The 13682-nt window shown below is 45.5% G+C and overlaps 1 protein-coding gene across 9 annotated transcripts in view; it reads right to left on the bottom strand.

Moving 5' to 3' along the window:
- rdx (BTB/POZ and MATH domain-containing protein rdx) overlaps positions 1-13682 on the bottom strand; it is a 219128-nt gene that overhangs the window by 10206 nt on the left and 195240 nt on the right. For all 9 annotated transcript variants that reach the window (XR_010569219.1, XM_065450705.1, XM_065450704.1 and 6 more), the window contains 4 exons: positions 8461-8582; positions 6719-6870; positions 2932-3059; positions 1238-1415 (listed from right to left, as the gene is read on the bottom strand). Coding sequence is in view for 8 of the 9 variants with exons in the window: in XM_065450705.1 (XP_065306777.1) it covers positions 1238-1415; positions 2932-3059; positions 6719-6870; positions 8461-8582 (580 nt within the window). In the remaining variant the exon portion in view is untranslated. The remainder of the gene's footprint in view (positions 1-1237; positions 1416-2931; positions 3060-6718; positions 6871-8460; positions 8583-13682) is intronic.

The raw sequence follows: 13682 nt of genomic DNA, 5'->3' as shown, positions 1-13682 counted from the left end.
CGTTTTGATGTCTGTTACGGCAATCTACAACTCCCTAGGTGATGTCGGCATGATTAGAACAATTAACAAGTTGGATAATTACTTGTTATTGTCTAAATGATTGTCGACAAATAAAACATTACTGGCAGTTTCTTACCTGAACTTCGAAAAACAAGCAATTGGTTTTATTTGTGTATATTCATCTTTTTTAAAATTGCAGTGCATGATAGCTGTAACAGTCTATGTGTGTACAGTAAGCAATGACATGTAGAGAGCACAATGAATAAATTGGGTTTTAGACTGTGAGGGCATTTTTTTTTTGCCTACTGTTTATCTGAATGTTGTATCTAATGAGGTTTTCTTTGCTCTACTGAAGCTATTTATGTCTTTGCCACTGTTTTTAAGCACATGTTGCCTAGCTTCTGATGTTTGTTTTGTTTCCAAAGAAGCCTCGTCGATACAATTGAACCTTGTTATAATGTCATATTGGCCATGAAAATATGTTCATGATATCCAATATTTGTTATAAGCATACATACAGATATCAGCGAAAAAGAAGGGATTACATTTATGCAACAGAAATGGAGGCAGAGTGCCGTCGACAGGCCAGGAAAAGGCCTTCTGCAGATCTCCCGATGGCGCGTCAGCACCTTAGCATGACGATACGAACCATGGAAGCAACAATAAATACTCTATTTGTCCACATATAACGGGAAACCATATACTTGTAGAACCCGCACCTAAAATTACAACACCCAAAGAAGAACTGGGGGGGATTAATAAAAATATACTTAAAAAATAATGAAGCCTGTACAACCTGCAGAATCAACTGCACACCACAATGCTATACGACAGTCACACAGCTTGGAAATTTGCACTAAGTAAGCCCCGATTAAGATCAGTCCAGCTGCATACAGGGGATTTACACATGACATGGTGAAGACATGGTCTTGCCATGAAATGTGCAAATTTCTGATCATCTTCTCAATCTCAATTGCGAATGCACCGTGCGACAACTCCACAGCAGCGTACCAGGTAAGAAAGCAGTGTGGCACCTCCAGGAAAAGTTCAATGAGACTAAGAATACGGAGTGTGATCAGGGACAAGGGCGCCAATGAACAAGTGATCACAGCACAGGCCTGTATTCCGTTTCTTCTGGCCCTTTTGCAATGCATTTTTCAAAATGAACATGCACCAATGTGCGAAATTAATTTGTTGCCACAAGCAAAGCAGTGTGAACCACAGAAGTAAGCCTTACCAGCAAGGATGGCCTTGTGCGCATAGAATTCCCGGCCGTTGACGCTCAGGATGACGTCGCTAAACTTCTGGCTCTCAAAGAGGTGCCCAAAGTCATCAGACAACCGGCACTCGGGGACCTTGAACTGGATGGCGTTATTCTGCCCAGAGATGTTCACAGAGTCTGCAACAACGCTCACCTTGAATGTGGATAAGAGGGAAAAACAGGAGAACATTAATGCAAACAAAACTGATTTCTCCAATTTGCCACATTTACATGTATACAGAACAGAATATTGCTGCATCTATGCAAAGCGAGCGCTCGTTGAACAACTAATCTTCAGTGCCTCTACAATGAGACTCCCTTTAATAGGAACACGAAGAGACCATGGAAATGTATGCATCTGATCAGAAGCCTACATAGTTCATGCACGCATGCCTAGACAAGCTCTTGCCAACTGTTCAGGTGATCAGAGAACAGCATACGACTGGAAAACACTTAGAACAGAAACTGATGAAGTGGCAACCGTAAATTACTGCTAGCCAGAATTACACAGTAAGATGAGAAAAAGACGGAAGAGGTTTGAATAAAGAGAAAAAGGAGAGGTCAGCCAAAAGAGCACACTTTAGGGTGCTATTCCTCTAAATAGGCGTAACACCAAAAGAATGTACATTGAAGACGCAGGCTCTTATAAGTGGATGTGCGAATATTTGCGCATCAATAGGCAGGCACATGAGCATGCCAACCTGCTTCAAAGCTTCAAAGTGCATGGCATGGAAATGCATAGCAACAAGTGCACAACATTTCCAAGGAAAAGTGTGCCCACAGCTGAGCCCAGACGCACCTCACAGGCCCCACGAAGCAAGCCTTGAGTAAGGGGGAGTTTACAGTAACACACAGGCACTGGCGCAACACAGTACAGCAACTTATAAAACATGAGAAAATATACACAGGTGGTAGGTCTAGGAAAGGTGGAGCAGCAAGATAGAGGAAACAAGGGGGAAAAAATCTGCATCTTTGTGCTACATACAGGAAAGAAAGCAACTGGCACATGGAACAAAAGCAGGACTGAACAGACATCATTATACATGTTGAAGAAAATGCATGCCGCCGCTACTTCACAAGAAAGGCTGCTATGTCGGGTACTGAACCAATTTCGCCACAAGAATTGTATGAGCCAGCGAGGCGGATCAAAGGACAGCGTGCAACGAGATGCAGCTAAATCTTAAGTGGCAGGGACTGAAGCACAAGAAAAATGGACCGTGACTTATATATGTGCTTGTGAAGGAGAAAAAAAAGTGCGATGGATCAGTGCCTATGCTATATGCTCAAGGAAGGAGATTCTAATGATGCTGGAATGATGATTGCGGATGCACCTTATAAATTGAGCTGCTCAATTTTGCACAGCTTCAATCATGGAGATTAACTACAATCTTGATGTGAAGACAAAATGGATGAGGTGGTTTATTCAAGCTGCAGGAGAAGAGATCACAATTAAGCTCGTTTCCGGGCACCGAATGGGCATGGTGTGCATTGCAAGACAGCTCAAAAGAAAAATAATTTGATATGTAGGCATGTTTTAGAAAAATCATTTATAACTATATTTGTGTGTGATAACTTCCAGCAACTGTAATAAACAACAGCTCTGAGATTATCATGTCAGCAGCATGGGTGAATGGTGATAAGCCGTGCAACAAATGATGTAGTCTGCACACCTCGCAGTAGAGAGTAAGCTTGTCGTCAGGAAGGAGTCCGTTGGCCTCGTCGAGCAAGAAGTCTCTTCGAATAAACTTCTTGAAGCCCCAATCCTTGCCTTGAACAAAGCGGTACGCCCTTTGACTCTCTGCAGGAACAGATGACGCACAAAATAACCATCAGCAAAGCAACCCCACAGTCAATACTACGTCAGTTGAGCGCCTGGAAATGTTCTCGCGGCACAGAATCTCTTGCTTATAGCCACACACAAATCAACACTCGTAACATAGAACCAAAAAGTGACAAAGCACTTATCGCACAGCTTCAAATAATTTCTGGAAAAAGATTCTTATTGTGACCCCCTGGTGCAAAGTTGAAGGTACAAATTCGATGAGAAAGCATTACATGTGCAGTGAATGTTATTTCTCGCGACAATGTCATGCTTCAACATGTAATCTTATTTATTTATTTATTTATTCATTTATTTATTTATTTATATATACTGCGGTCTTGAATGCAAGACCACTGCAGGTGGGTGTACACAATTGTACAGTAACACATTGAGATAGAAATGAAATACATTCAGGCAAAGGCTTCAACAACACTTGTACATAGCAGAAAATTGCTCACCAATTTCATTGCGTGCAAGACCGTAACAGAAAATTAATTTCAATCCAGTAATTACAAGCACCGAACATGACTCAACATGCACACCCAAAACAAAAATAACTAATCACTGAATACGCTCCTCAAACAATAACCATGAATTCTGTGTTACTACACTGTATCAGTAAGGTTGTACCAGTCAGTTAGGGTTCTAAGAAAATAGAAATCTTTGTAACAGTTAGTTCTTGCAAATAATGGTTTTACCGAGTGAGAATGTCACATGCATGTAGCATAACCAATGGAATAACTAATTATTTGCAAAGTGTCAACATCGCAGTGCCCATTTACTGACTGGAAAAAGAATTTAAAGCGACAAATACGATTCCTATTAGTAACACACAGTAAACCGTTTTTTCTTAAAAGGTTCATGATGGATGTACGTCCATGGGAATTAGATAAATCTCACTGCTATCTTTTTTTTTTTTTGAACATTTTCCAATTTGCAAACGTTAGTTTTAGTGAAGGGGTCCCAGATTATAACAGCATATTTTAAGACTGGTCATACAATAGCTTTATAAGCAAGTGAGCGAGTTTCAGGGGTAGCATACCAGAATGCCCGCCTTAAAAAGAATCAAAAAGTATCAGAATAAAAAGTATCAATATGTTTACTCCAAGAAAGGTTATTAGAAATCCAGAGGCCCAGATACTTGTAGCATGCGACTTCAGAAAGTGCACGATCAGTAATATCATACTAATAATGGAGAAAGTTATTTTTAAGTGTTATTCTCATATATACAGTATTATCAAGATTTATTGCCATTTGCCATGTGTCAGAAAACCTTTTTCTTTTTGAAGGTTGTCATTTAGCCCAATTTGATCCTCAATGGCATTTATTTTTTCATAAAGGACACAGCCATCAGCGCATAACTTAACGTGGACAGAAAGATCCCAGAAAATATCATTTATAAAAAGAAACAAAAGCGGTCCAAGAACAGATCCCTGGGGGGCACGGGACTCAACTGGGATGTTGTGGGAGTGGGCATCATTAAAAGAAACAAGTTGACGCCGGTTTGACAAGTAGGCCTCGATCCAGGCTATCATCAGCTTGCCATATGTTATTATGAAACTTAATTTATGAAGCAAGGTTTGAGTACGGGCTAGTTGGTATTCCATGGTATAAATCGTCACTTACAGTGCATACATAGACGGAGGACAAAAAAGGCGACGTAGACAAGCGCTTGTCTGCGTCGCCTTTTTTGTCCTCCGTCTATGTATGCGCTGTAAGTGATGATTTAATTTATGAATAAGCTTTCGGTGCGAAACCGTGTTGAAAGCCGTGACGTGCAGGTCAAAATGTTTGGAATGGACGTCCAAGCAGAGAAAGGGTGCAGCCACCAATTTTGCTTACCACATTATTAACATTTACATCTTATAAACAGGTGGCAATTCCACATCAAAATACAGAAAGAAAATTTCGATAGGGACATTAGAGAAATTTTAGACTATGACGAATGACTACTGCAAATGAGTTGTGTGAAAATAGAGAAGGTGGAGGATCTTTATCAAAAAGGAAAAGTTGTCATCCTGTAGTGTCCATATACCGTATTTACTTGCATAATGATAGAACTTTCTTGTCAAAAAAATGTTGATGCAAATTCAGGGGTGCGATCATTACGCGGGTTAAATTTCCCATGATCAGAAATGTTTTATTTTTTCATCCCGCATTTGCTGTGGGATGACAAGCAGGCGGCTGCCGCTGTTAGTGTGGGACACCAAAACTAAAATCGCAGCTGGCGGAGCAAGCCAAACGCACCGAACGCGATTATTTTTCTTCTCGCGAGTACATTAAGTGCATTGAAACAGTTTCTTCCATATCAGTAATGAACAATATAGTTAATATCGGCAAGTTTGTGACAATAACTTAGCCATATCCACTTTGAGGGGACAGAAACAGAGACGGGCGCGCTTAGGTACCAGTGCCACAGAAACATATGGCGGGCATGCTGCGGGAACTGCGGCATTTGTCTTCACTACTATCCTAATACGGCACGTTTCTGCTAAGGGAGGGTGAATATCTTAGCTGCGTTACAAGTGTTGGCGTATGAATAGGGTACACTTCCAACATAGTGTAAACGTGGCCACTATCGTTGCCGCTCGCGATTTGTTGCGTGCCCATGAGTGCAGACAAGAATAATCGAAAGGTACCCTTTATGTTGTTCTTGTTGACCAAAACCATTATGAAGCCTACAAATAATAAAGCTGAGCCAAGTTTGGTTGTAGCTTATTTTTTCATGGAAGTGTGGAAAGTGATGAAAGCAATGAAATGGGGCATCTGCTTAAGAATGTTGGGTGCGTGCTGACCGCTTGGTACGTCTTCAAGAGTTGTTCGCGTAGCATACGACAGATGGCAAGCGCAATCATCATTAGCTAGACTTGGCACACGACACATCGCTGCGACAAGTTCAGGGTGCGGTCATACACGGGAAAGCAAAAAAATTGAATTTTGATGACAAAATTCAGGGGTGCAATCATTACGTGAGTGCACTCATTATGCGAGTAAATATGGTAAGTTGGTGTAAAATATTTCACACCGCCTTACAGGGAACTAAAGAGAAACAACAAATTAGTTTGAACAGCTAATCTATTTTTTGGAATGGAATTTATTTTACAGTAAACTTAAAACAACATTCAGAATATCTTATAACGAGTTCAAATTCATAAATTTTATGGAAAATTTGGGAAAGTTGGCAGGTATGTGGATGCACCCCAACCTTGGGAAGCACTGGCTTGCTCCATTTCTGCAAATACTGGCATATGCAAGCTAGAAAGAATGCGTGTATGCTTCTTTTTTTTTTATGGCCAACGATATCACAACCTTGCCTTGCTGTTCAACACAAAACTTTGACCTCAGGCATGACATCGTAATGATGTCCATGGTACTGTCACTTTGAGACCTACTTCGGTGTCAAGTTGACACATTTACTCATTCAAAAGCTTCATGTCTTGCCAAGTGTCATCCTTTTTCATGCAAGAAGTGCATGGTAGAGCCCCTACAACTATGAAAATATGAGCCAGTACTCCACCGTAAAGCTTCATGCATTGTGAAGAGGTTAGACATCAGCTGTGAGTCAACATGCTGCCAGATGCCTCCCAAAGGGGGGGGGGGGGGGGGGGGGGGCAAGGGTGAGTGACAGTGCTCACCCATGGCCTTGGTCTCTTCCCGCTTGGCGTTGAGGATGGAAAACTTGAACTTGGCACGGACCTCACTCTTGTTGCAGGACACCAGCAGCAGGTACAGGGACAGGTAGTCCTTGCTCTCCTCGTCCAGCCCCTTAGGATTCACTCTTAGGCACCTGTTGGCAGGGCAGAGCGGTCACTGCCTGTTGAATGTGTGGCACATCATCGTGCATCACCTGTACCTACAAAGACTACTAGAGGAATCTACGGTGCCAGGGCGTACAGGAGCTCAAAGTATAGCAGTTAAGCGGGAATCGAAATGCTGTACAGTAAGTAGGTGGACTTGCATGACCTGTATCCTTCCGACTCAAAGCAACTTTGCGACATTGCAAATTGATCATTTTAAACAAAATATTACATTATAATTTGCAATGATTATGCATGAGCACAGAAACTGACTGTCTATCTGCATTTAGGAAAATATGATTTATAAATAAAGCCACAAGAACGGCTGAAGCTACAGTCAGTGTCTCCATAAGGAAACAACTTGGTGCATTTAGGTGTTTCGAATGGTGACGACAAAATAGAAATCCTGAACATAACATTGCATGTAAATGTAATCCTCTGCTTAGCATGAATGCCATAAGCCACTGTGGAATGCAATGTAATTCAGAATGGAATTTCTAGAGGTGCATTACCAGACTCGGAAGAAGTGCAATGTTTTGGACTGCATCACTGCTTTTGTCTTTTCTTCCACCAGAGGGCCCTCAACTAAACAAAACAGTGCATCTATATGCAACAAATGTTTCAGTTCTTCTCATGGTACTATAACACATCCAAAATAAGAGGTCAATATCCCTGGTGCAACAAATATCTATGCTACAGGTCAAACTATTTTTCTGCAAAACTTGAGCCTTATTTCCAGAAATATATCTGAATGTCTTCTGAACCCTCAGTCACAATTCGTGACTGAAGTGGTTGCACAAATTCATGTTGTACCCATCATCCCTGTGGAAGCCAAACAATTGCCAAGCCCAGAGTTCCTACAGGTGATTTTTATATGAAACTGTGAGCCCATTTCCACACAAGCTTGCCACAGAAAAGAGCTGTACAGTTCTAGATGTCATTCGCGGTGTCAAGTTGATTTTGAGAAATACAAATCAAAGTATAGACCGCCAAACTATAGGCAACCATAGCTAAAGTGGAGGCCTTTTGAATCAAAGCACTGCAGAATAAGCAGCTGAAATGGGTTAAAAAATCTGTGCCAGTTTAGCAAAGAGCTTAAAAGGAAAAAGTAATTCTGCTTTCAATACACACTATAATCTAAATCTATCCACAGGAGCAACAGCAAGTACCATTCTTGTTTTTGCATCAGGAACCGAGACCTCGCTAAACTAAATCACATTTCTTTTTAAAAGAAGAATGTCAGCCACTGTGGTTACTATACCATTGATGAAGCAGTTGCTCTGTGACAGCTGTAACAGGCAATGTGGAACACCTTGCTATGGTCCCCATTTCACACTTAGCAGGCACGCCCACACAAGCAGTGTGGGCATAGACATCGCATTTCCTCGTGAACTGGTTTATCTGTGAAACCATCTATAAAATAACACCTTTATATGTTACAACTATAACATTACATAAAATCTCTTCACTTACAGTACGTCACACAAAATGTTTTGGTCATGAATGCGAGTGGTGCCTGCAGAACTCCCACAATACCCAACACGGTGGGAGGAGGTTGGGCAAGGGTGGTGCAAACGTACCATTTGAGCTTGTCATTGGCCCCCGCAGAAAATGTCGAGCTCTTGAGCACTTCCCCCATCTCTTCCCGGCAGAAGCTGAAGTTGTTGATGGTCCACATGTAGGAAAACTTGATCACTTTCACCTGAGCGAAAGAGAGGAAGAGAAGGCTTCTTACATACTTCTTACAGATACTTCTTACTGATATAGTAAAAAAACCACTTACAACAAAGTCGCAACCCATATGAAAATGCTTTTGTTATATCCAGTGTTCATTATAAACACACATTTGTTACCCGCCGGATATTGGCAAAAAACATTTTTAGATTTACTTTGTTGTATATCTCTCTTTGGCATACTGACTCCGTTAACATTTTTTTTCCCTCCGACATAAAACAAAGTTTAGCAAGAAAAGGGGGGAGAGGCCTAGAGCAATCTGAGTAAATTAAATAAAGGAAAGCTTGAAGCAAAGCACTATACTACATTCTTTCTGAACATATTCAGCTACAATATACAAGTCTCTGCTGCCTCTTTCATGCACCCAGTCAGGCCAAAAATAGTTTCAGCACATGCCAGGAGGCACATATGGCACATAAAAACCTCGCGCTACTGTTACGCCTATGGTGGAGCTGTCAGCCATAAAATAGTACACAGAACACATAAGGCACAGTCCATGATTATGCTGAAGAAAAAAAGTACTACGAAGCACTGGCAGCCATATGATGCCTGAGCTATGTTTGTAAACACTGATCCCACATATTTTAACACAGACAGGAAGTATATAAAGCTTTTCTTTCTCCAGGGTTCGGATGGCTTCTATACACCATTATTCTCAGAGCACAAAGACATAAAACTTAGCAAAGTGCCAATTATTACTCTATTTTGCAAGCTTGAACATATAGTGACGGCTGCTATCCAATATTTTATTTTGTGTGTGTCGGTGTTCTTCAAGGAATAATGTTAGCGTGAACATGACAGACAAAAGAAATGTGGCAGGACGATTATTTATTTATTTATTCAAATACCCTAAAGGCCCTCTTGGAGAGGGTATTACATAGATTGCTACAGTAATTTATAGGACAAGCAGGTGTATTCATTTACGAGCTAACTTGCAAATTTGCAATGCAAATTGTGTCGCTATATTGAAGTAGCATGTAGCTCATGGCTCCTGGATACCACCCAAAATTGCGAGTTTCTGCTAGTTTTTGCCAAAGCGAGTTTCTGCCAAAGTAGCCTGACAGATGTGTGTAAACGGTCAAAGAAAACAAAGGACACGTAGTTGTGCTCTCTGTTCGTATGGCAACCTATTAATGTGCCGTTTTTAACAGAAATCTAAAACTATTTACCTTGAAAAAACACGTAAGTGTATGTAACACGGCCCCAGCCATACAGCTACAGCAAAGAAGATGCCATATATCTGAGATACCAAACCTGTGGTAACAATGGTTTGTCACGATTTGGATGCCATCTACAACCATTTCTTTCAAAAGATAGGCAAGAATGGAAGGCAATGTGAACTCTAGCCTTCCATCTCAACACATGAAAACCTGCATACAGATGATGTGCCTAATGACCAAGTGTCAAACTGCCAAGAGAATAATCCATCTACAGAATGCAGAATGAACACACAAAAAGTCCACCATCCATACAATCAGTTTGGCTGGCCTTGGAAATCCTTGCAAAAAAAGACAAAAAAAAGAGAGAGAAAACACCCGGTGAAGAACCTGTAGACACAGTGCCCGGGTCTCTGAGCGCTGCCTTTTGTTCAACTCCTTATCCCCCTACTCGTGTCCTTGAGCGGTTACGCCCTGCAGGAAAACAAGGCGTACAGATCAATCCAGCTGATGCGGTTCACCCTGCTCACCATGTGGGCCCGCCGCTCAGCCAAGGCCCTTTTCTTTTTCTACCTCCACTCAAAAAGCTCAGAGAGAGAGAGAGAGAGAGAGAGGACCGAGCGTAGTTGATGCGCCCAAGAAAGCGGGGCTCTCCGCCTTCTCGGCCCCATCCAGGGATTCCCCCTCCCGGCCAGGACCCGCGTGAGAATTTATGCTCCTCCGAGGTTCGCGACCTTGCAGTCAAAGATGCCGTTTTTCATCCGCGCGCTCCGTGACAGACGCGGCCGCCTTCTCCGCCCAAAGACACGAACGCTGCTCCAGAACGGATGGCAGTAGCTGGGCGCTTGGTAAAGGCGAGGCCAACAGAGCGAGAGAAAAAGGACACGCGAGCGCCCGCGCGTCTCCCTTTCTTTCACTCCTCGTCTTCGCCGAGCGCCCAACTGCTGCCATTCAAGATGTACCGCCAGCAAGCGCCCACTTCGCCACTGCGGAGGCAGCCGCGGGCGTGAACACACGGACACAAACTGCACGCTCACAGTGTCGAACCGAAACGGGCACACACTGCCGCAGCGACCTGAAGACCACCGCTCTCGCGACACGGGGCTGCAACGGCGGCTTTCCAGGGGGAATGCACGACGCAGAGTTGACTCAAGCGGGTTGCGCACCCGAAATCCCAAACTTCGTTTGCCTACGCAAGCCGAACGTTCGCACCGCGTCGTCTAAACCTCCCAGAAAAGTACGCTTGGTTCTAGTGGCTCCCGAGTGCAATTGTCCTGCCGGTGCTGCACGGAAATAAGCGAAGGCCCGAGGGGACAACGCCCGATAACACCCACGCTTGCTTCGCCGAGATGGTCAACGACGAAGATACGCCGAGGAGCTCGCGACGGCCACCACGCATGCGCACAGCAGAGTTGCCACACGGCGAGTGTCAACAGCCTGAAGGGATACAAAGGATTCCAATCGGGGGAGTGCGCTTTCTTGTTTTTTTTTATTTTATTCGTGCGTGCACGGACTATCCTTCCACAATACTCGATTTGCATTAACTTCCGAGTTTTCATAATGCAGAATATTCGTTAATTGTCGACCAGTCTTTGGAGGTACAGCGCAATTTCTCGCTCACCAGCTCCGGTATTGAAGTGCAACTTATTAATTCAAGTTGGCATAACAATTCGCTTTAGAGTCCCTCTCATTGTAACCCCCGTCGTAGTAAGAGGTGCAAGGAATAAAAAAAATAAAAAGACACGCATACACGTCCAGGTTGGCGGCGCGGCGTGAGTCGCGGATGCTGCATCGATCGGCGGAGCCCCGAACAGCACCGAGACGACAAACACGTGCGCTCTGCCCCGGCGGCGGCAAGGCCAGCGCGGCGGTTCGATGCAGCCAGATAGGAAGGCGGAACCGCGCGGCCCTGGGCCGTTCACGGACATGAGAAAGCGGAAACAAGAGGGGGAGCGCCGAAAAAAGGAAGACCTCTTCGGCTGACCCATTTCGCGAGTCCCTAATGGCCCACGGGGGCCAACCACAAGGTCAGGTCTTGCGTGACCCAAAGCGCTCGAGCGGATGGGGGCGCGCTAACGCACCTCTGGCCACCTGTGAGCATCGGTTCGAAATGTTACTCGCAGAAGGTACTACCGCAAGCTAGGGTGTTCCGACCACCTTACTCAAGGCTTCCTCCGAGGCCTCCTTGGATGACGTCACCCCACCTACACGGCAGCGATGGAGCTAAGCTTAACACCAGAATACAAGACGGGAGGAGGGACATAAGTACAGGCACGCTGAACTAATTTGTAATCCAAAATTTGATTACTGTACGCTTCTCACAACCTCTCGGAAGAACCTTACAGGCGGTGGTGGCACACGAGTGCCACAACCGTGTGTCGTGTGCGCCTTCTGCTATGTGAACTTTGTTGATACGACACTACTCAGAAGCAGCCGCTTTTCTAGCAGCGAACAGCTGCGTCGTGGTCTCAACCGACTGGTACGCCGCCAGCGAACGCACTCTCTCTCTGTAGCTTCAACGAGCAGCGAAGAGGCACATCCCTAGCTGGTCGATACGCCCATTCCGACCGCGCCTTGCAAACAGATGCGGCGCAAACGAGTCTCTGCTGCGCTCTAGGGGGCGCCTCCACCGTGCACGACGTGCGGACAAGACCCTCTCGCAGAGACGCTGGTCCTGAGCGCCCCTCTAGTGCATGCAGCCAGGGGGCATCGTTTATAATACGACGAAGCTCGCGCACCACCCCACGAAGCAGTGTACAACTCCTGGTCGACCGAAGAGAGAGAGCAGCTAGCAGTGCACCGGCTTCCCTCGGCGCCCGAGAGAGAGGAGGACGCAGTGAAAACAGCGGGCCGCGCACGCAAGACGAGCGGCGGGGCGGATGTCTGGGCGCGACAAAACATTTGACCGTGAGGGGGAGGCAACCAAAAGGAAGCGCCGGAGCAGTGCCCTCGCCCGCGCTTCCTCTCTCTCGCCGCTGTTGCCACGGGGGAGGGGAACAGGCGCTGCCGAAAGGCCGTTCACACACAACAATCGGCCGACGAGGTCGCTGTTCACTCCGCGCAGAATGCAGGCGGGCAGGGTGGAAGGGACGACCGCGTGACCTGCTCCCCCAACCCCTCCAACAAGACGGGGGGGTCTCGCACGCAGCGGTGTCGGGACGCGAACCTTTTGTGCGCGGGCGCGACCACGGGTGACCCGTTTCCATCGCACTTGCCGGCGATTCACCATAAAATAGAATACGTCGACTTGATACCGGCTTCTTTTTCCATTGTGCCGCGTTAAGTTCCGGCCACATTTCTGCATTCACAGTCGGGGCGGGAACAGCCGACCCGGGAGCACGCGCGCGGTGAGAGACGCGTGACCCCAAGCACCGCTCATACCGCGCATGCCAGGTCGACGGGCGACATCAAAGCAACTGTTTGTTTCATTGAGGCCAACTCTGCACAAGAGTCACGCCGAACGACGGTCGAGGCGGTTCAAAAACACCCCAACTCGCGAACGGACTGGGTGGTGACTCATACAAGGAGGCGAAAAATTACGCCGCACTGGAAGGCTTCCGATAATCTATCAATCGCCAGGACGTGCTTAATTATTTTAATTCTGGAGTTCTACGATATGACATCGAGGGATGGCGTAGCGGGTCCGGGGTTGCGGGTTAACTTTGTCCACCTGGGGCTCCTTCACGTACACCCAAATCCAAGTAGAAGAGCGTTCTTGCATTTCGCCTCCATTGCGACCGGGTTCTTTAAGGAGCATAGAGACTTCCGCATACGGGCGTTTATGAATTCCCTCACTATCTGAATGCCGTAGGGAATCGACCCAGTGGTCAGCGCCAGAGTCTCTGCGGCGGGCACGAACCAAAACGGGGCGACCGCGAAGCGCGCAGGGGCGAGCAGCAATCACTTCGCAG

Source organism: Dermacentor albipictus, chromosome 4 (genome assembly GCF_038994185.2).
Source record: "Dermacentor albipictus isolate Rhodes 1998 colony chromosome 4, USDA_Dalb.pri_finalv2, whole genome shotgun sequence".
Taxonomy (NCBI): domain Eukaryota; kingdom Metazoa; phylum Arthropoda; class Arachnida; order Ixodida; family Ixodidae; genus Dermacentor; species Dermacentor albipictus.
This window is presented reverse-complemented; position numbering and strand designations above follow the sequence as displayed.